The sequence below is a fragment of the Cebidichthys violaceus genome, unplaced genomic scaffold, assembly GCF_023349555.1.
Source record: "Cebidichthys violaceus isolate CVI_PGR_0920_01 unplaced genomic scaffold, fCebVio1.0.p SCAF_15, whole genome shotgun sequence".
In the NCBI taxonomy this organism is placed as follows: domain Eukaryota; kingdom Metazoa; phylum Chordata; class Actinopteri; order Perciformes; family Stichaeidae; genus Cebidichthys; species Cebidichthys violaceus.
This window is the reverse complement of record NW_027176318.1, coordinates 5,285,612-5,312,509: the sequence shown is the minus strand read 5'-3', so window position 1 is coordinate 5,312,509 and position 26,898 is coordinate 5,285,612. Positions and strand designations below refer to the sequence as shown.

The 26,898-nt window shown below is 43.2% G+C and overlaps 1 protein-coding gene across 2 annotated transcripts; it reads right to left on the bottom strand.

The window, feature by feature from the left end:
• Positions 1-176: 176 nt before the first annotated feature.
• Positions 177-25,881, bottom strand: itgb1a (integrin, beta 1a). Of its 2 annotated transcripts, XM_068709658.1 has the most exons (17): positions 25,516-25,881; positions 12,173-12,239; positions 11,734-11,819; positions 10,833-11,052; positions 10,565-10,735; positions 9,331-9,569; positions 8,844-8,999; positions 8,637-8,732; positions 8,050-8,139; positions 7,208-7,348; positions 6,194-6,396; positions 5,843-6,081; positions 5,495-5,717; positions 4,442-4,677; positions 4,063-4,229; positions 2,042-2,119; positions 177-1,507 (listed from the first exon to the last, which is right to left on the bottom strand). In XM_068709658.1, exons 2-16 carry the CDS (start codon positions 12,237-12,239, stop codon positions 2,042-2,044), a joined length of 2,412 nt encoding a protein of 803 aa, XP_068565759.1. In that variant the 5' UTR covers positions 25,516-25,881; the 3' UTR covers positions 177-1,507. The 2 variants fall into 2 exon arrangements, with proteins under 2 accessions (XP_068565759.1, XP_068565760.1); XM_068709659.1 differs by lacking the exon at positions 2,042-2,119 and having other exon boundaries at positions 25,516-25,880.
• Positions 25,882-26,898: the final 1,017 nt, after the last annotated feature.

Here is a 26,898-nt window from a genome sequence, read left to right as displayed (position 1 = left end):
TACTTGAATTATGTATGAACTCATTGTTCATTTTGATGAAAGTGTTTCAGTAGAAATGATCTTTAAAACATTGGAGCAAATCTTCAGCTTTAATGTGTCACCAAAACTCCTGTTTCTGAATTTTCTTAATAAGGGCTTATCTTACTGTGATAGTTGGCCAGGGAGAAAGACACAGACAGGTTTTTGTATTTTATTTAATAAATAACTCAAACCGTATTGGGAGAGAACAAGGTATTAAAATAAAAGGCACTTAGAAATCAATACTGTAAAGGCTTGTGTGTGGTACTTCAGAGGCATTTGGGGTGTGAAAGCATTTCAGGTGCTTCATGTGACGTCTGAACAAATACTCCTGTTCCGGTCTTACCGTCTTAAAATAAAATAAAATGTCACTAACAGAATTGACTCACACAAACGAGTTTACCAGTTCACTGAACATAAAACATATTTTTGGCGTACTTGACGAGAACACAGGAAAGGACCTGAGAAAGTTACTGCAGTTGACAAGTACAACAATATTTCATTAGTTATTTGCAACTTGGATCATAACTAAACAAATGCTTTGATTGTTCAACATCACCACAATTTCTGAATTTAAACAAGTGGCATACAGTCCCTTTGTGATAGTATATCAACTATTTGAATGATAGTCGATATTAATATTCATCTTGTGTATTTACTCCTTTAGAATAGACAACAGTTCTCAATAAGAGTCCATTAAAAATGTGTTTCTAAGCTGCAGATCATAACTACATTTACAACCACTGCATAATATTCGGTGATAAACGTAACCGTCCAATCAATTTGAATGTGAAATATCATTCAATACTTCCTATTGCAGTCGTTTTCAATATATATTTACACACACACACACACACACACACACACACACACACACACACACACACACACACACACACAACACACACATATTGGCAATATGTGCTACTATGGCTGACAATTTACACATTAAACCTAAATCCTGTCTGGAACACAGGAAGTCAGTGCACAGAGAGGGACGAGACGACAGAGAAGTGTCTGAGAAAGAGACAGAAGCTGAGGAACTCTTGCACATATATTGTATATTCATAGTGTCCACATTGTGTTGTTAAAAACAAAACAAAAAGCTCAATCCTCTGCCCATACCAGTCCTGTGGCAGGAAAAAAAAACACCTTCATGTCAGATTTTTTTTTTTGCAAATATGCAACTTAAAAGTATATACACATACTGTATACTGTACATCTAAAATACAACAAATGCATATAAATCGTTAGTGTTAGTAAAAATACAGATGCAGTGGCCGCGTGGTGCGTTATAATGGTAAAGCAACAAGAAGAAATTACATTAATTCCAGAACAGCCCCCCCCCCCACCCCCACATTTGCGGTAAACACTGCAGTCGCCAGATCCTTGATAGCAGAGTTCATTGAAAGCTATGACGCCTTCATTTTCCTTCATATTTGGGATTGACCACAGTCGTGACAGCACTTTTGTAGATGGGATTTTCACCCTGGAGAGGAAAAATTGAAGTAACAATTAGGTTATTGCTCAGTCAGGAATGAATATGCAACTTTTATGTTAGATTTTCTGACACATTTAGCAAATCACACAGAAAAAACAATGCATCATAAGAACAGAACATCATCCTTTTACTGTACATGTTATTTACTTAGATCACACTCAGCACACAGACATGCTTTTGTGACGCCGTACCGCATATCAGGAGGTTCGAATTCTGCATCCTATTTAAACACATTTCAGACGCACCGGACAAGGTTTTGGCATTTCTGCCCTGAAGTCACTTAATATCCTCAAACACTGACCAGGTTTTATGATTTTTTTTTTTTAGCTGTATCGATTGTCACAGCACACTCATGCACTCATTGTTTTACAAACAAAGGTAATATTTCTCTTCCTACTACCTACTGGTGTTCTTGATAGTTTTAAAAGACAGGTGAAATGAAGAAGAACATATGAGTGAAATCAAGGCACACGTAAAAAGCCCATGCAGGAAAATGACGTGGAAAGGAAAGGAAATACAAACTTAAAGGGCATCAGCTTTACGTCCATATTGTGGGTTCTGGAACTGATTGACAGGACTCTTGTATATTGGGTTTTCTTGCTACAGGTAGAGAATGAGGTCGGAATAGAGTTCAGCAGGAAAAACACAGAAACAAAGGAATACAAAAATGGCAGAATAAAGAGGGAAAAGTAGGAATAAAGTCCAGTGAAAGTGATGAAAGGAGGGCATGTTTGTGATTCGCCTTTTTCACAATTACAATGTGAATCGTGTACACTTTACAATTAAAGACTTCTTTTATTGGAAGCCCTCATTGAGGCAATGGGCCCGTGGCTCCAGACAGATAAAGCTCACCCTCAGAGCACCCCCACTCCTTTTATGGGCTAGTTTGAGGGTTAGCCTGGGGACCTTTGTGGCATGATATTCCACTTTATATCTCTCTAATAAAGGCATTCATAATAATACTCATAATAGTAAAAATACTAATGATGGCCCTATAATACTTAAAAAAAAAGCTCTGAAGTTCTGTCGTTGGTTGAAAACAGATCCTGAACTTCAGTAGTTTGCTCATGAAGAGGACTCTGTCCCACGCTTCCTGCCGCAACAGATCTACACTGTCGACACACCGTCTTCTCAGATATAGACATATACTAAACTATAAAAAAAATACATAAACAAAACATGACAAAAAACTCTGACAAAGGTTATATTTTCTTAAGCTTCAGATATTCTGCTTTAAGTAGCCATATTAAATTGAATGTGTCACTGAAGCCAACGCAGGCACTTAACAGCTTAATTATGAAGAGGAAATGAACAGAAATGTTGTAAAAAAGATAGTAAACCTGGTAACCAATAGTACATATTAAAGAATCACAAGCAAAACAATGTGATTCAGACCTCTCGACATTTGACTGAGCCCTGTGACTTTTGAACAAGACACGCTAGCAGTCCCTTCAAACAGAGACTCTGGTTTTGGGGGTTTAATGAGTTCTTGTACCTCGTTCATAGAGGCCTGACTCCGTTTAAGGCATTTCAAGCTATTTCTCTTATTATGTAATCTCTGTCCTGCACCTGTGAAGAACTTTAGATATGCAGACCCTCGTCCTTTTCAAAAAGGAAATAAATATTGCAACATTTACTCTAAATCTAACAAACGCCAACCCTCCCAGATTGTGTGACACCCTCATTAAATTGAGATCTATTTAAACATAATAAAAAAAAAAAAGTACTCCATTGAGGCTACGCATCAGGATGGTGTGGTTGCAATCATAAGAGAGCATAGGAAGCAGCTCATGCAGTATCTTTGAAATTCCTTTTGGTTGCTTTGCCTTGTTATCTTGTCAGGAAACCCCGGTTACCCAGAGTTTCACTAACAGTCTCTCATTTCTCACAAAATTAAAAGGGTGTGGAGCCCTTGGTTGCCCTGCCCATGGTAATAAGTCAGACCCCAACATACAGATTGGGAACATCTGCATCATCAAACCCACCACACTCTGCGGCTGTGACACTATTCCACCACTAGGTGGAGGCATTTCCCTGCACATGAAGCTGTGACAGAAATCCACTCTTCTGTCATATTGATGTTGGCTGATGATGCTACGGCTTGGAGGAAACAGGGAGGGGAGGAGCTGTAGCCACTCCCCAGAAAAAAAGTCCAGCTATGCTCAGAGCGCATAACATTCCCAAAAAAGTCCTCACAGTCCCTGACATTTTTCCTTTTTTAAAATATTTTGAGCGCCATTCAAAAGCAACACATTCAGTCTATTTCCACAGCTGTGCGACTGAAGAGAATGCGAGCGAGACACTTTGTAATGATATTAACAAGTCTGCGAATCTCATCTGCTGCTAAGTACAACAAATGATCTTTACATGTTAATTCCCTGACAGCGGACGGCTCTGCAGAGTAGCTGAACAACACCTGTTTTCCACATTTTAAATGACTCGACCAAACTTCAGTGCAAAAAAAATCAGTGAAAAAAAAAATCAAACAAGTAGTTATCTTTTCTCATCTTTCACGGAGCCGATTACGGTTCCAAAACACTCACCGTGTCCCATTTGGCGTTCATCTTCTCCTTCTCAAACTTGGCGAATTCTCGTCTGTCGTGGATGATCATCAGCAGCTTCCAGATGAGCAGCAAAGCCAAGCCAATCAGGACGATGCCGGCGACCACGCCCGCCACGATGGGGATGATGTCAGGGCCGGCTGGGCAGTCTGAAACAGTGGGGCGCAGCAGTGTTTAGGCAGCTTGAAATAAGAGTGCAAAAATAACAAGACCACGGGAATAACATACCATCACACGGCTGAAAGTGAATAAACAAATTCCCTATTTTTTGCAACCCAACCGCCACAGGCCCTGTAATTAGCTTTCTCTGTAACAGAAACTTTCCACACCCTGGCTCACGTTAGCCTAGCTCTCTGCTTACCCAGCAAGTCGACCACATGGACCTCCTTCTCCGTGTTGTTGTTGACGGCGTAGGTGTAGTAGAACCAGCAGTCGTTGGCGTCCCTCTCCTTGCAATGCATCACGGGGTAGGAGGCGTCGTTGGGCTGGGGCAGCTTGTCCCTGTCCTTCACTTTGATCAGGTTGAAGTAGCTGCAGTCCCTCTCACACGTGTCCTTCTTCTCACCGGTGCCGAACGCCCGACACTGGACGCACTCTCTGGTGGGAGCGGGATGTTGTCGTTACTAATGAGCACTGAGATTTGCTATTAAAAAGGTCAAGCAAATTTAAAACAAAAAAACGTACAATTTCACCGATGACTCGTTTTGTGTACCAATGCAGAGTTTTAGCTTTAATAACCAGGTTTTGCGAGATCTGTCTCTGAATGTTTTGTCTCCACTCAATGACAACAGAGGTGAATGGGTTTAAATCTGCACGTGCTGAATAATGACAATTCAAAAAATCTCTTCCCTGAAATTGGCCATGTAACTCTCCTACAATGGATTTTCAAAGTCTGTGGGCACCCCCTCTGTGGATACCCATGGGAAGTGTAAGTCACTCTCAATCTTCATATATATATAAAAGTGCATCATGTCTGTGTGTTCTGATTTGAACACACAGACATGATGTGGGGGGCTTTTAAGTACCTCAATTTTATTTTTTTGTTGACCCTTCAAAATACCTTTGTTTGAATCTTGGATTTGCCTTAGTGTTGTACCTTTTTGAATTGGACTTTTTGATAGTGAACCTTTTTACTTTTCCAATTCTGTTTGAAAATGTCTCTCCCTTTGTCCAGTGGATATTTTCTCCCCAGAAATAAAAACAAAGAAACTACAGCAGTTTCTGGAAATGCATATACGTATTATTCCTTAAGGATAATTTGGGATTTTTCTGTCACTTAAATGCCACATGCACATTGAAAGAGTCATGGGTTGCTGCAACCATTCCTCCGCTCCATAATCAATAAGCAATACCTTTGTAGACTGGCTACAGTGTACCATAATATGATATTGACACATCTTCTTCTGAGACTTACTTGTGTTCAGTGCACACTCCTGGACAGGTAGGACAAGTCTCACAGGTGGGACCCTGGAATTTGGGGTCAGTGCACTTGCAAGTGCCACATTCGCACATTCCTCTGCCGTTACAGATCTGCTTATTGCTCGCCATACATGTGCTGTTGTCCAGAGAGCAATCACAGGCACTTCCGGTCCACATGGGGTCACAGACACACACTCTGCACTCACAGCGGCCATGCCCTGAGGGAAAGCAGGAGAACAAAAAGAGCATGGAAGCTTTAATGAGCCCCTTTTCCCTCTCTGGACATCGTCCGAGTAAAGTCAAGAGATCTTGAATGCAGAGAGATGAGATCCGTCATACACACCTCCGCACAGTTTGTTTCCAGAGCGGTCACAGTTGAAGTTGTCGCACTCGCAGTACATGCCGCTGTACCTCTCCTCGGGGTTGTCCCTTTTCTTGCACTCGCATGTGCCGCACACACAGTCGCCGTTGTTGCTGCAGATGTCGGTCCCGTTGTCCTTACGACAGGTCCTGTCCATGTCCTCCGTGGCCACATCGTTGCTGCTGCATTCACACTGTCTGCCCACGCGGCCCTCATTACACCTGAGACGAGGGAGAGGTTATGATTCTCCAAGTGAGACGTAAAGCTTTTGGACATTTTTCAGCGAAACACATTATGGTGCATTAAGGATTGTGGAAACGTCCGCAGGCTTACTTGCAGGCTCCACACTCGTAGGTCCCGTTACCGAGGTGGCAGAGCGGACTGTTCTTGATGCCGTCCTTGTTGCATTCGCACTCGCAGATGAAGTTGAGGATAATCTCCACCTCCTCCGTAAATCCGAGGGGCTTTATCTTGATGGTCTCAGGCTTGCCTTGTTTCGGACAGCCCTTAGACGTCACACTGATGCTGAACATGACCTAGGAATGAAGGAGGACAGGGAGACTCGGACTCAGAGAGCAAACCACAATGACAGAGAGCAGCTTTTGTGCAAATTACAGAAATTATGGTTTTTAAGTATGTGACATCTCATAATTTAGGCCTGGCAGAAGTGGAAGACTGATGACTTTGGATGAAATGCATCGTGTTGTTACGCAAATTGTTTTCCAGAGAAAAAAAAAAGATCACAAATAGGCGAGTACAGATTATTTTTGATCCTCTGTGTATGATAAATATTAAATAATGCTTGTTAAATCTTCTATTGACATAGATTTGTGTCTAGTATTTTCCAGCAAGTTGCATTATTTCAAAATGCAGAACATGTCCATTCATAAGCATATCATGACATGGTGTCTCCTGCAGACCTACACGTAAATAAATGTGCTTCTACAAAAACAGACGTGTCTTGTTAAGAATATGGGAAATTTCAAACTTTAACTTTAAATATAAACAAAACACTGGCACTCACAGTAAAAGTGTCTTTTTATTTATTATGGGCAAATGCTTTTCAGCTAGAAGTCATCATCAGTCCGGTACTATTATTTAAGATTTGGAGCTGTGTGCGCCACTGCTTCTCAAAATAAAGAATTAAACAAGATATTTAACTTTTAACTTTAAGTTCACAAACTGTAAATGGCCAGTATAAAATCTTTTTTATCATTGACATAAATGCATTGTGACTGTTTTAATTATCTAAATTTAACTAGACATTTTCTGTGTCTTAATGTCCTGAATGGTGGTGTGTGTTCAGGCTTGATCCTCTCCTGGTGAAATGCAACAGAGGAGCCTCACCTCATCCCCAATGGAGATGTTGGAGCACCTCCGTCCACTTTCGCCCTCGCTAACCACTCCGTTCTTACAGCGGGACGTGTAAGCTATGGTCACTCCCTCTGGAAGCTTGCTGTTCTCCAGAATAACCTCGGACGAGAGAGACTGCCAAGAGATAACAACACGAATGCTGGAATGTCATCTGGTAGCTTTGTTTTGACAGAGAACACAAAGGATGAGCTGAGAATTAAATGGGAATGTGTTTGACTGGTCCAACTCAGTCACTATGATGCTTTAAAGGGATAGTTTGGGTCTTTTGAAGCGGGGTTGTGTGAGGTACTTGTCCATAGTCAGCTATGGTAGTCGTCCCCCCCCCCCATATTAGAGAAACAGACAGGAGTAACAACACGGGAGCAAAGCAATGTACTGCTGTGGACGGGGCGAGCAGCAAAAAAATATTTTAGCCACCTATCAGTATAAGTGTACGCTGTATTTTGAACATTTTCACTGCTTCACCTTGGCGTCAGACGGCTCTTTCCGGCGGGGAACTGAAGTCGTTATATCCATCTATGCTCAGCGTGGTAAAATCCCTGTTTTTGTCAAAGGTGTCTGGTGGTATAGAGAGCGTAGGTGTTGGAAATAAACTGATAGTGATTTTTCTAGGTGTCTTACATACATTTTGCTGCTGCCCCCGTCCACAGCATTACATTGCTTTGCTCTCATCCTGGTACGTCTGTCTGCTTTTCCAAACTGGGGGAGTTCCGACCACCGTCTACTGTAGGTAATACTGACTATGAATGAGTACCTCAAACAACCTTTAGTGTGGTTCATGTGAGCAACTGTTGACTTAATAAAAGCGTACTTACATTGTAAGCGTCAATAATAAGGTTGATTACATTGCTCGAGTTGGCAGACAGAGTGCCCACTGCAGACTTTGGTATCAGATTCTTCAGCTCCTGAGGAGAGAAGAAAAAAGTTTAGAATAAAGCTTAATCAAAGCACTAATAATCCCCCCCCAAAAAAAAAAATCAAAAACACTTTTACAGACTGTTGTTCCTGCTGCAATAGGTGATTGCATTTCATTACAGCCTGGAAATATACTGGTTGAACCATTTCATTCCAGATTTAGATGGATACAACATTGATTTCAACCTTGAAATGTTGGAATTGTTAGGGCTTTGAAGCACTCTGCAGCCACGTAATGAAATCACTTTTATCAAACTCAGATGGAACTGGGCTGAAGTAGCCCGAAAAGCAACAGCATAGCACAAGGAAATAATTAGAGCTTTTATGGGGATGCTACCATAACTCGCAGCAGAGGCATCAGCTCGGGTGGATATTTTTACGCACTCTAATCACATGCATGCGCAGCGAAGGAATGAGGAACAGCAAGGAGATAAAAGTGAAGTAGAGTGCCAGATAGAGAAACGAAGAGCCAGAAATAAGAACTCACCTGGTAAACAGGCTGGAACTCCTCCGTCACTGCAAAAATGGTCTGAATGTTGTTGTCGCTCAGCTTCTGAACAAGGTGAGCGATGGAGGGATAATCCTATTAAAACAGAAGGAGAAAAGTCAGATTTTCAATGTGACACGCAGTCAACACGAGTAGCGGCTACGTGCCCGCATGTAGAAAAGGCCCAAAGAATACAGATCTTCTTACGTAGTAGTGGCTCATGGTGTACACGTTGTTCTCCAAGTGACATTTCCCATCATTGGGCAGAACGATGCCTCCCAGCTTGCCGTCGCCAGCGAAGTGGAAGCCGGCGTCAGTGGAGAACACCAGCAGACGAGTCACATTCCTCCAACCAATGTGATCCTGAGAAATGAGAAAGAAACACTTAAACTATCAAGTCATAATTGTCTGCAAACAGCGATACATCATATAAAAGCTAAGGAAGAATATGTGCAGCTCACAATGTGGCACACAAACTTCTGATTATCACTGCATCCAAGAATCTCCTTGTAAACACTGAGGGCTCATAAAATGCCATTTTCACACATCACCACATGAACGCATTTATTGGCGCTGTATTCCTCCGAGCGAGTGCCGCAATTGTGGGAAAATTACCCTGAATTGAGAACCTGAGAATGATTATTTCCAACAGTATCACTGAAGGGAAGGGAAACAGCTTTTTACAGCAGCTTACCCCACACACAGCCACTTGCATGATGGCATCGAACCCTCCCTCGGGAGAGTCCAGGTTTCCAGAGATGTGCTGCTGGCCCACCAGGGTGTTGAACTTCTTGCCGTCGCTGGTCAGCTTCAGGACGTTCTTGTAGCTGAACGGGCTGGTGCAGTTCTGGTCGCCTGTGCACGGGTTCAGCAGCTTGGCAGGGGTGGTGCTGATGTATGGCATGACCGTCTTTTCCACAAAGGAACCGAAACCTTCGAAAGACAGTCGGATTCAGAATTCCACTCGAAACAACATAAGACAACAAGTGTTTTTGGCTAACGGCTGAACGAGATGCTTGGTTTGAGATCCAGTTTAAAAGGTAAGCTGACACCAAATGAATTCAGAGGCGGTCCATGCACGGGGTTTACTTCTTTGGTTTGTTTGTGCCGGTCACAAAAAGGTCATTCAAACTTGGGTGGCACTAAATACCCACAACAAGACACCAGAAAACACAAGACAGTCAATCTACTTGAGATCTTTTCAAATTCTGATACCGTGGACCCCCTCAGACAAAGTCCAGACAACTGCTTTGAGCCCCGATACTTTGCCTACATGTTTACATTTTGGTAAATTGTCACCATTAAAAGTATGCCGAATTAGCTATTAGCAGCTGTTGTTTGCAATGTACACATGGGTGTGCGGAGAAATATCTATTTACTTTGAAACTGAAGAAAACTTTAAAATGTGAAGATTATTAAGCAAGCTCTGTAGTTACAAGGAGCGTCTTTTTTGGATTTATGGACATTTATTGGCAATGAACAGAGATAATGATCTCCTTGGAAAGTGCAAGTCAAACTGAATTTAAAAAAAATTAACAGTCAAAAGAGGGATTTCAATTAAATCCTACACATTTGATTAAACTGCTAAAAAAGGCTTGAAATGTAGTGCATTGCAGAGCTACAGTAGACCGTGGCTCCACAAAATCTACGCTAAAGGTTGCAGATTGATTGATGGATATTATTGGTTGAAATTGGTTAGTATTAACTAATACAAGCACACGTCGTCTTTTGTTTTACAAGGAGAAACGATGACACAAATCTATTTTTTGTGAATTTCTTTTTAATTCATCTTGACTCTAACAGTATGTTTTATTATAATATTTGTTTTATTGTTTTGGGCTAAATGAATGTGTAATTTTACAGTAGTTCCAACAACTGTGAACGTTTACATTTTTTTGCCCCCAAAAGCAAATTATGAAAATCCTCACCTATCCTGAAGTCAGAAGTGATCTTTGACATCTCCAGCATGAGACTTGTTCCCAAGTTCTTGACGTTTTCCAGATCGTCCTTCATGGAGAAGGACAGGTCCATCAAGTAGTACAGGTCGATGGGATAATCTTCTGCTCGTTTGAACTTCAAGTTGAAAGACTGGGGCTCACCTACATGAAGTTACCGTTATTCAAAAAAACTGTTCAAATCAAAAAAGAAGTTAAGAATAGCTTTAGAAGAAAAAGCTTCATTTAAATGTAATCTCACCAGATCGGAGAGTGAGGCTGAGTTTCTGGGGCTGGATCTGAGTGATGTCCTCCGGCTTCAGTTTCTCTGCTCCCTTTTTGCGATGTGTCACCATTTTGTTCTTGAGGGTCTTCTGTTCCCCGTGCGGGTTCTCGATCATCTCATCGGCACAGCCCCTTCTTATCAGAGACTGCAGCTCGTCACAGCGGGTCGACACGGTCTCACCCTGTTTCAGGAAGTTCTATGAGCAGAAGCACAGGGATAGTTAATGTGAGGATAATTATCCTCATCATTGATTTTCTATTGTTTTCTATTGTTTCTATTGTTTTCTTGATTAAAAGGACCACTGTGTAGCCTTTGAGGGATCTATCGGAAGAAATGCAATCTAATATAGTTGCCTCATTTCTCAAAGGTATAATCATCTGAAAATAAGAAAAATAAGAATGTTTTCACTACCATTGCTAGCATGAGCAGTTTATGTCTACACACGGAGAAGGTCTTGTTTCTACAGCAGTCCAGAACGGACAAACCAAACACTGGCTCTAGATACGAAATGTTTGAAAATGACAGATATCAAAATAGTAGCCGATGATTAGTAGCCGAGCTCGATGAACCCACTTAACATTTCAGGTGAAGACTTTCTGCTTTTCGGCTCTATAGTGGTAAATTAAATAGCTTTCAGACTTGTTAGACAAAACTAGGAACTTAGTAAGACATCACTTTGGGCTCTGGGAAACCGTGATGGCTGCATTATATGCTGATATTTCAAAGGCTGAACAAGTAATCGATTACTTTAAAAAATGATTACAAACAATCGTTCGCTGCAGTCCGACATGAGGCACTAAGTGCCTAATGGCATCATAATGGCATCAATACGGCATTTCTCAGCAGCGATTACAGCCGACTGCTTCGATTCACGTACCGGGTCTTTACACCAGCCACATTTGGCTCCGGCCTGGATGCACTCGCCGCAGTACTTGGCATTGGCATTGATGCACTCGTTCCCCTCTGGATGGAAAACAAAGAGAGAAGAGAGGAGGAGGCAGAGTCAGAGGGAGCAGGGTCACGGCACAGGCCCTGCAAAGTAAGCAGCCTGTTAAGCCCCCCGTGTTTACACATCAGTTCGTCTGGAAAACCGCGTGGCTCGGCGATAATTGGAGACATTCCGTTTTTTCCATTATACTCTACGCTCCGTAGGTGGATCTCTGGTCAATGACATGGTTAAGATGAAGTTGCCGGCCTCCGTCTCCGGGGTGGTCGTCATCATTGTGAACTGTACGTTTGCTGTGCGAGCTGGCGTCAACAAAATGACATCATGTGACAGAACGTTGATGTTACAGCAATATGTAAGCCAATCTTACCTTTCTGAGCATTACCGCAACAAAAGACTCCTAGCAATGCGGCAATCAAGAACAGCTTCAGGTCCATCTGAAAACCCACACAAGGAGAAGAAAACTCTTTCAAATGTGTTGTCGTCTCATCAAAGGGCTACCGCTGTTTTGAGAGGCAATTTGTCATTTGTGACTGTGTCTTTGTCGACAATAATAGCTGCTGTGCTTCAAAGCCTGAAAGCTTGAACTCGTAATTTCCTGGACAAAAAGGGTCCAGAGGAGCGAGGGAGCGTCTCGGAGAGATGACAGATTGAATGTGTAAATGGAGATGATAAAGTATCCGGAAGAGGGAGCTTGGCTATTCTCAGTCGGTCAAAGGGCAGCAGGCAGCTAATTAAATTCCGACCGTTTTCGCATACAAACATGTCGGCTACAGTGGGCTCACATTTACGCACAGACACGGTCACTGACTTGCCCCCGGCTTGGACTGCAGCCTTCTTTTTTTCTAACGATCCTTTTTACTGTAAATAGCATCAGCTCCCTTGAGTCACCCCCTCTCTGGTTGTGTATATTGATCCTTTGTCCGTGAGCAGGCCCTTTGGTCGGCCATATCGATGCATCTTGTCCTCCTCTTAATGCAGAGCTTATGACTCACTCGGGATAAGTGAGCTGAAGGACCTTTCTCTGCACTAATCGGCTGATTTGTGAGCAGCCTGCAGCCACGCTAGCAGCTCTGTGAGACTGTGCTCAAGGATAGCCGTGCTTTGAGCAAAAGCGTGCCAATGTGCGTTCAATGACAATGCTAACATGCGGATGTTTATCAGACATAATGTTTACCATGTCCACCATCTTAGTATTAGCATGCTAGCATTTGCTAATGAGCTGTAACCACACATTATTACTGAGGCTGATGGGAATGATGTCTTTACCAAAGTTTAGAGTAATCCATCCAATAATTGGGAAGATATTTGACTTTGGACCAAAATGGCAAACCAACCAACCCACTTGGTTGACAAGTCACAAATTTCAACCTCATGGTGTGAACAGAAAGAGTCAGGGGCTCACCAGCCTTCTGGGAACGACGACAGCACAAGTTTGTTGCCAATCGACTATCAAATATTTTGCTAGATTAATAAAAACTTTGACTTTCTTGTGCCGAGAAATAAAAGCAAAAATCTCTCATGCTTACGGTGGCGCTAGACTAAAGGTATGGAGATCACTTAAATCATTAGGATACATCATCTGGGGACCATGAATGTCTGCACATAATTTCATTGAAATAGTCGCAAAGACCAACCGACCGACTGCTAGCATGCATTGAAATGGCCAGAGAAGACTGCCTTGAGTTTGAGGTTATAGTTTTATGGACAATAAATAATCAAGGGACAGAGCTGAGGTAATATTTACAGTCTGCACTGTGAAACCCCTTTCACACATGCACTAAAACGCTGAGCTTTTCTTTGCATCGCCCGGAGAAGCTGTAATTAAACAGACTTTACCCTGCCAGTCCTTAGTGTAAGGACCGATTGAAGGGCCAAATCCCCAAATTGTCAAGACAAATTCAAGAAACAGCAAGAAACTCGGCTGTATATGACCCAATTACCAAGCAGCTATGTGGCCGATGTGTTTTTGCCAGATGCACCAATACTAATTTTAGATATTGGGCCAATAGTGACTCAAATAACAAAGTCAGATATCCGTGACAATGGGGCCGATCTACTCAATTCAATTCTATTAATTAATATAAACATTATACTGGAGTTTTGATAAAAATGTTTCTGCATTGAAAAAGGTTTACACTCAAATTGTAATTGTAAAATCATTTTTACCAAGCTGCCGGAGTACGATTAATTATTTTACTGATAAATAACAATTCAGTAAATTCATATCTTTGTATTTATTTGTTACAATTTGCTTTACAAAGTCAAAGAAGCAATGTTTGATGAATTTAACACTGGTATCGGAGCTGTGCTTGGTTTCAAAAGCCCATGTGTCAGTATCAGTATCGGGAGAGAAAAGGTTGGAACGGTGCGTCCCTTGTTTTTGCATCATGTCCTGACAACCAGACATCAACCCCTCGCCTAAAACGAAAGGAGTATTTCGAGAATGCGTCTGAAACGGACAATCTCCCGTTCTGTGCTATATTTGTGAAAGGGAAACTCCAGACAATGTCCGCAGTTCACCACCATTATAAGATTATATAAGATTTAGTTAGCACTGAAAGGCTTTTGGGATTCTCGCCACCTCTTATTGGCAGTTCTAATAAGCGACAGCTGGGAAGTCTCCCACAGAGAGACACCGAATCAATGGTCTGCGGTTGTATGAAGGTGCACTGGCAAGGGATCAGCATGTGCCCAATCTAATTAACATTTGGAATGTAAAACCAATATCCCGCCTGACTAAAGATCACAAATTCATGGGAGCCATTTCTAAGACAATCTTCTCAGTAGCTAATGTCTACCATGGATACATAAGCATGAGGTTCAAATTAGAGCAAGACAGACATTGATAAAGGGACATTTCTCTTTTCTTTTTCATTTCTTAGAGCAGTGGCTGTTGCTGGCTATTCATAGAGGCTACATTAAAAGACCGCATTCTCTTACACTGTGGTAAGGAAAGCTCCGACGTTCAGTGTGCGCGGTGTTGAGTGATGCATTCCTGAGTGCCTGTGCGAGTGTGTGTGTGTGTGTGTGTGTGTGTGTGTGTCCGTTTATATAGACACAGAGGGGCAGACGGCCTGTCTACAGCCCCCCCCAGATTAGATCAGCTGGCTGGAATCTCTACTGCTGTACATGGGCAGTGTGTGTGTGTGTGTGTGTGTGTGTTTGAGTGTATAAGTCTATGTGCTGTGTTTCCATGTGAGATAAGTACCACATTTAACCTGGTTCAGCCACTGTTACACTATCAACACCACACCATACTGAAGCCAATCGATCCATACATTGTTAGATCCATGCGCATGTACAAGGAACTGATTTCAGGGAAAATCTATCTTAAAATGAAGGAATTTACATTCCTCTTATAACAAAACCACAAACTCAGATATTTCGTTTTCTCTCCTGCTTTGGTTTTGACTTCAGCTCCAAGGAATTATTCAAACGCAAACTACGTCCAAAGAAACGACAGCGGGGTGTCAAGTTAGAAAAATAACCACGTTGTCCTCAATCCTGTGAAGCTTAGCAGCCTCAAGGAAGAATGTTCAGTAAAAAAAGACTACAGTAAAATATAGCAGAGGACAGAGAGCGGTCCAAGAAAGGGCTAAGAACGGGATGTTATGCTAACTTCAAGTGCGCCTCTAAAGCTCAGAGTTCAGACGTCGTAAATTTCAAGGTGGTTTTGGTTAGCATGGCCGCTATGACAAATGTTCCTTTGTTGGCTGTACCGTTTTAGAAGCAAAAAATATGAATAAAGATGGTTTCAATACACCATACATTCAAATTACATTTATCTATTAGCCAAGAATAATATAGTTTGAATACTCTAGAAAACCACTGATGAAGACTGTGAGATGTGGTTGGAAAAAAAAAAGAAGTTATGAATCATTTTGATTAAGTTTGATTTCTGGCTCAAACATGCTTTCCATCAGCTACAAATGTCATATTTTCAGCAAATGAGGTCTCTTTTAACTCTGTACAGGAAGCAGCTGTGCGTTTAGAAAGCACGGTTTGCAACCTGCTTTTCTTTAGTAGATAAGCATCGTTAACTATCCTGCTAGCTTCCTTAAAAGGTTTTTTTCCTCCACTGGACTAAGTGAGGGTCTAACCACGCTAGCTGGCTGGTTCTAGGGATGCAAATGTCGGTCGGAAGGTCAGTCCATGCTCCCCTTTAATATCTCTACTGCTGGATCTATTGCTACGACTTTTCATTATTCCTGGTCTCCAGAGGATGAATCCTGCTTTGACTGACTTCGGACTGACTTTTCCTCTAGGGCCAGCAGCAAGGTTGACATTTTTTGTCGCAAGCATTTTGGCATCGTCATGCTGTGCATATTGACACGCTGACATTAGCATTTAGCTCAAAGCAATGGGCTGTGTCTAGGTCCGGCCTTACAAAGACACTACTGTTGCCATAGACTCTAAGTCTTGTTCAGAAGTAAAGCTGTGAATGTATTCTTTGTGACCTTAATGTAATTCCAGATTTGAACCATTACATGAACCAAATCATTTGAATAGCGCAGCGATCCACAATAGTTTAACGTAAAATGAAACGAGCACGTCCAACCTTAAACTGCAATGCCATAAAACACCATAGAAACAACAGCACCTACAACAATTCCTTTCTACACTTAAATATATAAATACATCCTAGCCAGTAATAATCATGTTTTTGAGTTTTCCCATACATGCTTAGTTGGGAGGACAATAATATTAGCAGCGCTCCCTGACCACAGCCATAAATTGCACTCCTCTGGGGGAAAGTTCCAGGAGGCCTGATGCTCAGAGACCACACGTTATTTTGAACAAGCAAGATAATGCCAAGAAAACATTATTCTGTAACATCACGAGTCAAGTTTGGTTCGTGAGGATTAAAAAAACCCTCCACTTTCATAATCAGCTTGAATATTTTGGTTGTGGCACACATATGAATTGCTAATGTTCAGAAGGGAGGGAAGAGCGTTAATATCGGATGTTCTCATGGCGGCCACAATGCTCCCATGTATTTGTGCCTGGGAAAGCATAAAAATAAATTCCACACATTTTCCCGACCACAGTCAAGACGGAGCAGCACTGGTTATTCTCTTACAGTTTGAGCAGCTCCCACGCTCTCACACCAGCATGCATACGTGCACAAAGCCTGTCCACTTGTCACACACACCTGAGCTGTGGACTAACGGCCTCCCGGTGTTTTATGGGCTTCCCAAAGCTCTATCAGTTGGCAGGAGACGGTGATGCATGGCAGACACTGTGGTGCGTGACTAAAAAGGGGTTCATACATCTCAGGCATTCCTGAGGGACATGAACGCTGCCTGACCAGGAAGACCAGGATAGTAACCTGCAACACTTTGGGGAAATGTGAGCTGTAAGACCTAAGAAAGGGATGCTGTGTTTGTACCACCCTGATTCCCACAACCCCCTTTCCCCAGTTTGTTGCCGAAGAGCTGCGGTTGTACAACGCCTGACTGTCTGCTCTAGGAACCTCTGGAGGTCCCGGAAAACCCCCTTGTGAAAACTTCTGCCGTGGAGAAACCCGCTTAATTGAGCCACACAAGCTTCCGCTATATGAAGTGGATTTACTTTCCTTTAAATTGAGCTGCATTTGCAAGTGCTCAGAGGTGCTTACTTCAGCAAGCGCTGCCATGAATTCATGACCGGCGGAGTCAGGGAGCTCGACACAGTAAGGAACAACACCGACTGCGGCGGTAAAGGAGCTGGCGGCTCAGAGTCACAGCGCTCTTTGTAGGAGAGGGACTGTTCTTCTCCGGCTGTGAAAAGAAGGAATGGAAAAGAAGGAAAAACAGGAAAGGGCGGTGCACAACTCGAAAGGGGAGAGGGTTTGCTTCGAGTCCAAAGGAGAAGGAACTTGCAGACTTTTCTCGCCTTTACCGAGTTAGCCCTTTGGCCTTTTGGTCCGCCTTCATTTGGACAGTATTGGTCTGGTTGTTCGGGCCTTTTTAATGCAAATAGAATACATTTGTCAAAAGCAAACAGGTCTGCATAGCTGAAGTATCTGAGACTTATATGCTTTGAGGATCTTTGAGTTTAGTTATTATTTCATGAAACAATTCAAAGATGCATTCAGTCTCTATACAAAATCTCTGGCATCCTATCCTCCCATCCTCCCTCTCTCTGTCTCCCTCCTTCACCATAACACCCACACAATTGCTCAGTTCACTCCCTCCACTGTGAGCCAAGCCACACCAGTGGCCCCTTGACTTCACATACCCGTGAAAAACAGCACCGAGCGGGGGAACGTGTCTGAGCTCTGAGACGTACAAGCCGCACGAGAGAGCTGAAGGAGAATACCAAACAGTGTCCGTCTGTGTCTCTGTCCACCCCCCCCCCCCCACCCACCCACCACCACCACCACCACCATCCAGAGGAACCCTCTCATAGCGGACAAAAGCAATGAATCAGGCTGCCCTCTGAGACCATGACAGAGGGGTCTGATCCTTTAAAGTGTTCCTACTCACCGTCGCCTCTTTGCCAAAAGAGCCTCTGTGTGATAAATAATACTAATGAGGCACATGTTGAAGTATTTTGACGCTTCTTTGCCGCAAGGACACCGATATGGGCAGGCAATCCGATGTCTTTCCACAGGAGAAAAAAAAAAAATGAGAGAAATGCTCAAAAGGAGGCACAAAAATGGCTAGAAAAAAAATGTCATCATAGTTTCCACATTACAAGAGCATTCCAGTTTTCAAGCTATTCCTCAATAGAAGAAGCTCGGTCAGACAGAAAGAAAACAACGGTATTGAACACGCTAGAGTTGGAGTGGAACTTCTGAGCAAGGAGAAGAAATAGAGAGGAGTTTCCATCACGTCGGATTTGGTCTGCCATGCTTTATTTTTTAGCCAAAAAGAAATATACATATGTGTTGATGACATCAGCTTCTATTTCTGTTTGAAGAAAAACCTCAATGAGGGGATGAACAGGACCATGAGCATATTCTACAAAATATCGACCTAAGGAAAGACATGCAAAGTAACATCATGAGTGTAATGAGGTAAAACATTGAGAGGGAATATTTAACATTTGCTCAGTGACCATTACAGGATAATAGCACAATGATTTTCATTCATTCATTAGAATGTTTGACATGGTGACATGTTGAAACATGGTGTAACGGAAGCAAGTAGAACGATTCATAAAGGCAGCAAACTGACTTCGGTAACATCCATTACACCGCAACATCGACCTAAAGTTTGTTAACATACGCACCACGATACTTTTCTGTGTTCGCTGTGCGTTTTCTGCACTCAAGGTTTGGTCTTTAGTTGGAGAAAAATAGAAGAAGCGGTTTGATAAAAAGGTGGAAGTCCATCTACCTCTGATGTACGGCTGGTTTGCCTTACATCACCTCCACAGCAGGATCACAAAACGCAAAAAACACGAGGTCAGCTGGAAAGTTGCCCCGGATGAAGCCTGCGGCGTCAAATCCCCCGAGTGTGTCGTATCGCTTGTGTGATCTGATTTCAAAAGTGAAAAAGTTGCCCTTTATTGCTTAATATGGTGAAACGTCAGTGTAGTGAGAGGTTGCTGAATTTTTATCTGAACAATGTGCTAGCTGAGTGACATGTTTGTTTTTTTTATTGAGGAAGAGTTATTCAGGTATTTTTAAGCAGTTTCCCAAATGACTTGGCAAGGGACTCATAATCACCCACTAATAGTTCAACAGAATAATAGTGGCTACAGCCTAAACAGCAGCTTTACGAGTAGCTCAACAGACTGCTGGTTTTGGAGATTCTGCTCTACTTTCCACACAAAACACTTAGCCACACACATTGGCTCGAAGCCTGCCAACATTCCCCTTGTATGTAGGAGGCTAAAGATACACCTCTGGGTGGGGGTGGGGGGGGATACTGCCTTGCAAGGAATTCCTGATATTTCCAGACAGAAAATCTATAACACTGAAGCAGTTCTTTTCTTTTTCAGAGCCAGAAACATGTTCATATAGAACGGGGTTCACATCCCATCACAACACGTCCTGCCACAGCAGTTAAGTAGAAACAATTGAGGCAAGAACCATAATCTTTTGGAGGAGGGCCAAGTGGTCCACGTATCACTATTCATGGCTCCATCACTGTGGTGAAAATAGCTGTGCAGCGCTAACAAGTTATTTCGGACTCGTCCGCCCCACCTGGCCTCTGCAATCACTCTGTAAAAAGGTGGTGGTTGGAATCACAGGAGACACAAAAAACAAATCTGCCTCGAACCCCTTAGAGACAAGGTAAAACTAACAACTTAACTCGTGTTACAATAGATAAATGGCTAAATGTGAACACAATGTGAGACGTAATCAAATAGCTCCAACGCTGTTATACTGTTTGCGTTTGTGAAGTTTATCTCGACAAGCTTTGCTCAAACATCTGCGAAATTTGACATTTTTAGAAAACCATCTGTTAAACTGTTCATGGTGATCCTCTGAAAGCAGATCTAGAGGAGGGCAGAGCGTCCGATTCCCGGCCTGAAAGTTTTCGGGGGATTTCTTGTGGGTGGGGGGGGGGGGGGGGGTTGGCCTGGCTGTGACAATAGAACCAAAGGGCTCCGTCTGTGGGGGCTGGGATCCGCTGTACAGTAAGCCTCCCCAAACACCCTGTCTTTGCTGAGTCGGCCCTTCCTTTGCTGAAACACAGGAAGCTCAGCTGGGATCGCACAGGAAGCCTGTATCGTGGTGCCTGGCAGCCAGCCAGCCACATCTCCCTCTTGAAGCCATAAAGATGACATATCTGGCATTAAATTGAGAAAGTAAGAGAGAGGCAGAGGGGACCAGGCCACCTCGTTACAGAGAGCAGAAAACGCTGTGCCAAAACGGCAGCATATTGTCTTTGTGAATCAAGCGTGTCTGATTCCTAAACGTAAACGGAGCCATCGCTGTAATCTAAGCTCGGTGGAAAGCTAAACAAGCCTGGAAACTGCTCCACACACAGTGCTAGTGACACAGCCATAAAGGTCCTCACTGGAAATTAATAAACAGCTGTCACAGATGTTGATTCTCTGTGTGTCTACGTCCGCAACGAGTCAGCGCAGCACCTGCACAGCCGAGACAGCGAGAGGAGTATTTCAGATACATGACAGCAGCCTGCGGTTACAGACAAATATTTACAGCAGCGAGGTGAATATTCAACAGTGTGTGGGGGGGGATTGGAGACAAGGAGAGAGAGCTTTTCTCCAGAGCTAATGGTCCCAGCCGTGGAGGAGAGCTGCTGCTGCTGCTGCTGCTGCTGCTGCTGCCGGGAGACAGACTGCGTCGGCTAGAAAAGAAGTTACCGCAAGTCGGCACAGCTGGTGCAGGACATTGCCAGAGTGCACACACGTCATTGTCATGCTAGAGTTTGCAGGCAAAGTATTTCCCCTGAAGATGCCACTAGATGGAAAGTTATGGGGTCACAAAGTTATTATTTCGTCTTAATCCACCCTAATTTTCTGTGAGAACAGCAGCGCACCAGAGCAAACGGCAGTACACGTGCTGTCCAAGCAGAAGCCAACAAGTCGCAAAGACTACGTGGAAAGCGCTGCATTAAGTCCTAGATATGTCAAAGTTTGGTCTTGATCCGATCTTAACCCAGCGGCGAGGGCCGGCTGTCTGCTGAGGCCCTATATAACGCTGGAAAACTGGCATCTTAACGACACTCAGATGTCTTTCATTAGGCCCCAGACTTTGACACTTGAACTGCAGGGCCTCCGTTTCCGCCACCGCGGCAGAGTGAAAGCCGCGGAGCAGAAACAGTAGCGCTACCCCCCCCCCCCCCCCCCCCCCCTTCCCCCTTTAAATGCATTTCCTCTTGGGAACAGCGGAGGAATATCGGTTTAATTCTCAAGGGGGCCACTGACTGAACATCGCGTTCTAAAGCTGCGCTCCAGCTGTGCTGCATCACTTAATGAGCACAATAGACTTATTTTAGAGATGCTTGATGGTCCTGAACCGTAACAGCTGGTGTTGAATAAAAAGGAATGAATACGATAGAGTTATTCTTATATTTCCGCCTCATTTTAAGTAGAATACCTGCACTTGTTTCTGTGGAGCTCCTTTAACACTGCATATTATTTCACTTCTATTATAAAGCAGCAGCAGTATTATATGTGTAACATTGTGCTGGTTCAGTCAGTGCTATAATGTGATTCTGTCTCTGAACCGGCGGACCGCTGGTGACTCACTCAGCACCCCTGGAGACTCCCAGACCACGTCCACTCAGACGGAGAACAGTGTCTGCATTGTGCCGGTTCTACGTGTTCGCGCTCATGGGAGCTGATCAATGCTAGGAACTGATCAGAGGTATGAGGACAAGTTCTGATGTCAAAATATCAAACAATAAGCACAGAATTCTAGATGGTTTAGATAGTGTTTAATTGATATGATAATGCAAACCGAAATATTACTTAAATATCAGCTACTACTAACAATGCAGTCTGAGTTTCAGGATATGTTTGGAGAAAATGATACATTATACATGTCAAATATTAAATACAGTAGGGCTGGACATTGTTTCTTGATTTTCCAATAGTACTGCTGTAACTTGAGTTTCTATATGAAAACCAAAAATCATATTCTTTCCATTAAAATCAGAGCTGAAACGATTAATTGATCAACCATTTTAGTAATACATTTATTTATTTTAGTCTTAATAGTCTTTTATTATAAATATTGTTTGAGAATAATGGAACAACACTTGTGCTTCTCGGTTGTGAGGATTTGCTGGTTTTCTTTGTCTCGTGTGACAGTAAACATGACATGACATTTAAAGACAACAACTGTTCCATTGTCTTTTACACTTACCTTTGTCGGCACAATCTAATACAAATTATTTGTAATTATTAAACTGTATAAAAGTTTAAGATAAAGGGTAAACGCATTGACTGCCCATGCTGTAGATAGTTGCCATCGTTCACAGGTCATGTCAGGTACTGTTTTGAGTAAAGATATTACAGAGGGGCTTAACGGTTGCAGTAGTGATGCTTTGATACTGCTGTGACAACATGAGTTTCAGCACTAAAACCAAAATAATACTTCTCTCATACCTTATTTTGAGGCCTAAAAAAAAAAACATGTCGTCTCCAAACACTTTCCATCATTTAACAAAAGAAGCCAAAGTTCTGAAATATGAAATGTTATAAACACAAGTGTCAGTGGAAGAACATTGTCTAAATAGAAAAATCTGATTTAAAACAGACACACTGATTTAAAAAAAAAGAGAGTAAACAACACTCCAGATACTTGTAATATATACTTATACTTGTTTAAGACACGCTGGGGACCTTTGCTGCATGTTGTCCCACATCCCTCTCCATTCATTCAAACACATTGAAGAAAAGAAGTATCTCTAATTGGCACCAACAAAGTATTGAGGTTTGATACCCAGAACCAGTTTTCCATTGCAGTATAATGACCATTTCTGTGATCACAGCTCTGTTATTGTGAGGGTGAAAGACAAGCCAGCGTTCCTGTTGGTGAGTAAAGCCACGCGTTTCCAAACAAAAAACCCTTTTGTGTCCTTCAGCGACGTCGTTTCGGTGAACGAAAGGCACATTCAAAGTTTCTTTTCCGACCCACAGGCCCTCGCAGTTAAAGCTTCACACTGTCACAATAATCAACACGGTGTGACAGAACCTGCAGCCCGCATTAAAGAACGTCTGCTACTATTTACTACCAACACGACGTGTTTAGCCTCGTTTTCTCAGCGGACCTTGGCAAGCAAGGGATCAGCTTTAACGGTGCCATTCCTCACCGGTGTTTCAGAGGCTGTTTTTAGAAGGAAGCCCCCACCCCCCCCCCCCCCCCCCCCGCCAAAAAAGAAAAAAGGCTCCAAAATGTTTGAGCCCAATGTGGAGAAGAAGAGTGGATGGAGACTGCCAGGCGTTTTAGGCTAAAAGCAGCTCTGGAGGTCACAAACCAAAAACCAAGAGTAGGGCCCACCCCGCAATCTAGCTCCACAAATAGACCAATCTGTGGCAAAAATAATTTCCAGAAGAATAGAAGAGAAGCAGCCAATGGAGATTATCATGCCGCACAGAAAACAGATACGCGTCTTGACTTTTAAAAATGACCATATGGTTTTGAGAACCCCCCCCCCCCCCTCAGAATGTAGGAGGGCCTGCAGAGGTTTGGTGCCGAGAGTCAGAGCCTAACAAATCACAGAGATAACTGCTCTTCTGGGATCATCAGTTGCAGGGCCGAGTGAGCGTGCACGCTCGTGCGTGTGCACGTGGTGGAGCTAAATGGCTGTAACAGGCAATTATTTGTGCCACTTTACCCCCCCCCCCGGCACCGAGCATGTGTCGCGGAGGGCAATCGTGCACGTTCATCACTCCTGTCCCCATAGGGACACTGCAGAAAAAACACAAAGTGCATATTCATCACTTCCATCTCGAGGGGACAATGTCGCACATCAGGTGTACGTCACTCACAGACAAAAATACAAACACACACGCGACAAACGTCACATGTCCAGAAGAAAAGGCCCTGGGTGTGGCCCTCTGTGTGCACTAAGTGACCTCATAAATCAGGTGGGAGCCAACAGCAGCTGCTCCCTCGAGGGGGGCGGAGGTCACATCCATTCAGCTGGTAGCTACCGGCTCCTTCTTTCAACTCCCCCCCATCCCCACACTCATACATTCCCCCTCCTCCTCAATTAGCCTCCCTCCCTCCCTCCCTCCCTCCCTCCGTCCGTCCTCCACTGTCCTTCCTCCACCCCCCACTTCGCCTTCCATATCTCCTTCTCACATCCTCTCTGCCCTTTCTTCCCTCCCTTCCTGCCTCCATTTCACTGATTAAACCGATGCCTAGACCCTGCAGCTACACCGCGGACTCAGCTGCATTTATAAGGCCTTCATCATCATCATCCTCCTCCTCCTCCTCTCCCTATGATGAAATGAAAGAGGGGGGGGGGACTCTGCTCGATATAATCGATGGATGCTGTGCAGCCTGTCAATCATGCACCGTGCGGGCAGTAAGAAGCTGCAAGCCCTGCATGTTCTGTCAGAAAGCTAGTGTACATGCTATATTTTAATCATTATTATTCTTTTTTTTTGAGCAGCCAGTCTTCACCCTTATGTCCAACTTAACACGTCAACGCTCTGCTTCCGGTTTGCTACAGAAGGCTTCAGGATTTGCGTCAATTCTGTCTCTTTGGGACCTCAAAGACTCTCACCAGTTTTAGACTTCTATCGTCTCTCTCTCTCTCTCTCTCTCTCTCTCTCTCTCTCTCTCTCTCTCTCTCTCTCTCTCTCTCTCTCTCTCCCCCCCCCACTGGGATGTCAGTATCTCATGTGAAGTGATCCCTGAGTAATTTAAATAGATCATGTGAGATGACTTGTTGAACTTGAAGCCTTTTCATATGACCGTCTACATTGAATGTGCAGCCTGTTGCACCCCCCCCCCCAAAGCCCAAAGGCTAAATGGGTGAATGGCGTATTGTAGCAGATTAGTTTATTCATTTCCATACATTGATACATTAATCTACATACAATAATAAGCCACAATTACATCCCACCACCTAACAAATAACTTTTAAAAACATAGCCTTTAAGCTTGGCCCTTTTATTAGTGATACATTAAACCACAGACTCCACTATCAATCCATACAGGAACATTAAGATGATACAAATGACAGAAAATGTAACATTAACCTCTAACGTTAAAAAAATATCAATAAAATTATTTTTTTTTAGGCTGGGATACAAACAATACAACATGAATACGTGAATTGGCTCCGTTACCTTGGCGCTGTGGCGTTATTCCCGAGGCAGCATACAGAAGAAGTGAGCTAGCTTTTTGTCCCCCAGCTCCAAGTGATGACCCGCTCCGCCGCAGCGCAGACAGACAGCGGCAGCGACTATCTGCCTCGTTGGCACCGGGGGGCCACTTTCTCCTCCGAAAAAAAGTCACGGTAGGTTTCGCCTGCTCCTCATTCCCTCCTCAACTTCCCTCCGCAGAGAAAAAAAAGAAGGGTTTACGGTTTGTATTAGAACCAAATTTCGGGAAGAGTTTGGTCACCGGGGGAAGGAAACCAAATCCCGGCAGCGCCTGCGTGGACCTCTTTTCCTCGGTCTAAATCAGGGGAAAGCGGAGAGGCGAAGCCGCAGAGCTCTGCTCCTCCGGACCGAAGCACACAGTGTAACACAGAGCTCTTCCGCTCATCGCCTTCAGAATAAAAACAGAAACTTGGGCCCCGGTTGTAAGGTTTGAAACTGGTTTGAAACGAGTACTTAAAAAAGACAAACCACCAGAATTCATTTTAGTAGAGCATGTTCACAGTTATGAGCAGAAATAAGTAATGCTTATTTGTGTATTTGTATTTTGTCTATGAGAGGTTTATATGTTGCCTAATTACAGTAGATATATTGGCCTGTTAATTTGAGGATAGGTACCGCAAATGCAGATATACATAACAAAAGCCTCTGTTGCTTTGCTACAGCTACTGCTACATGAATACACTATTACATTTTGAATAAATACACTGCTAATATACCGTAGACGCTTTGGAATACAATTAAACAAAAGGGCAAAGAGAATAACACACAGAGAGAGAGGACTTACAACACACAACCTTATAGGTAGAACGGATCAACTGGAACACACACACACACACACACACACACACACACACACACACACACTGTATAATCATTGTAAAGCTTTTAGTAACGCATCACATATCAAGTACTTTTATTTTGAAAGCGCATGATAATCTTTTCCCGTTTTAATTTTGCTCAATGTTGCTGACTTAATGCATCTCCAGTCTGCCTACGTCACTGCTAGAGGACAACTCCACTCACATAATTGCCTATTTATACAGATGCTGGCAACATGTCTATTCAATGTTACATCAATCTGTACTTCCGTCAGAATGGATCTCTGTCATCAGCATCTTCTTCATCATCAATGATGAAGACTGCTCTTCAATACAAACAGAAATGGTGCAACTGCACGAGCATGACTGACGTGCATTTATTTCTGTGCTGACATCTAGCTTAACAATGAAGCAAACATGCTATATAAAAGTTATATTATTTAAGCTCCTCTGTGGTACCTCGTGGTGATTTGATGTGTCATCAGTAAATACCACAAAAACATGAAGAAAACCCAGTCCAACCCTCAGA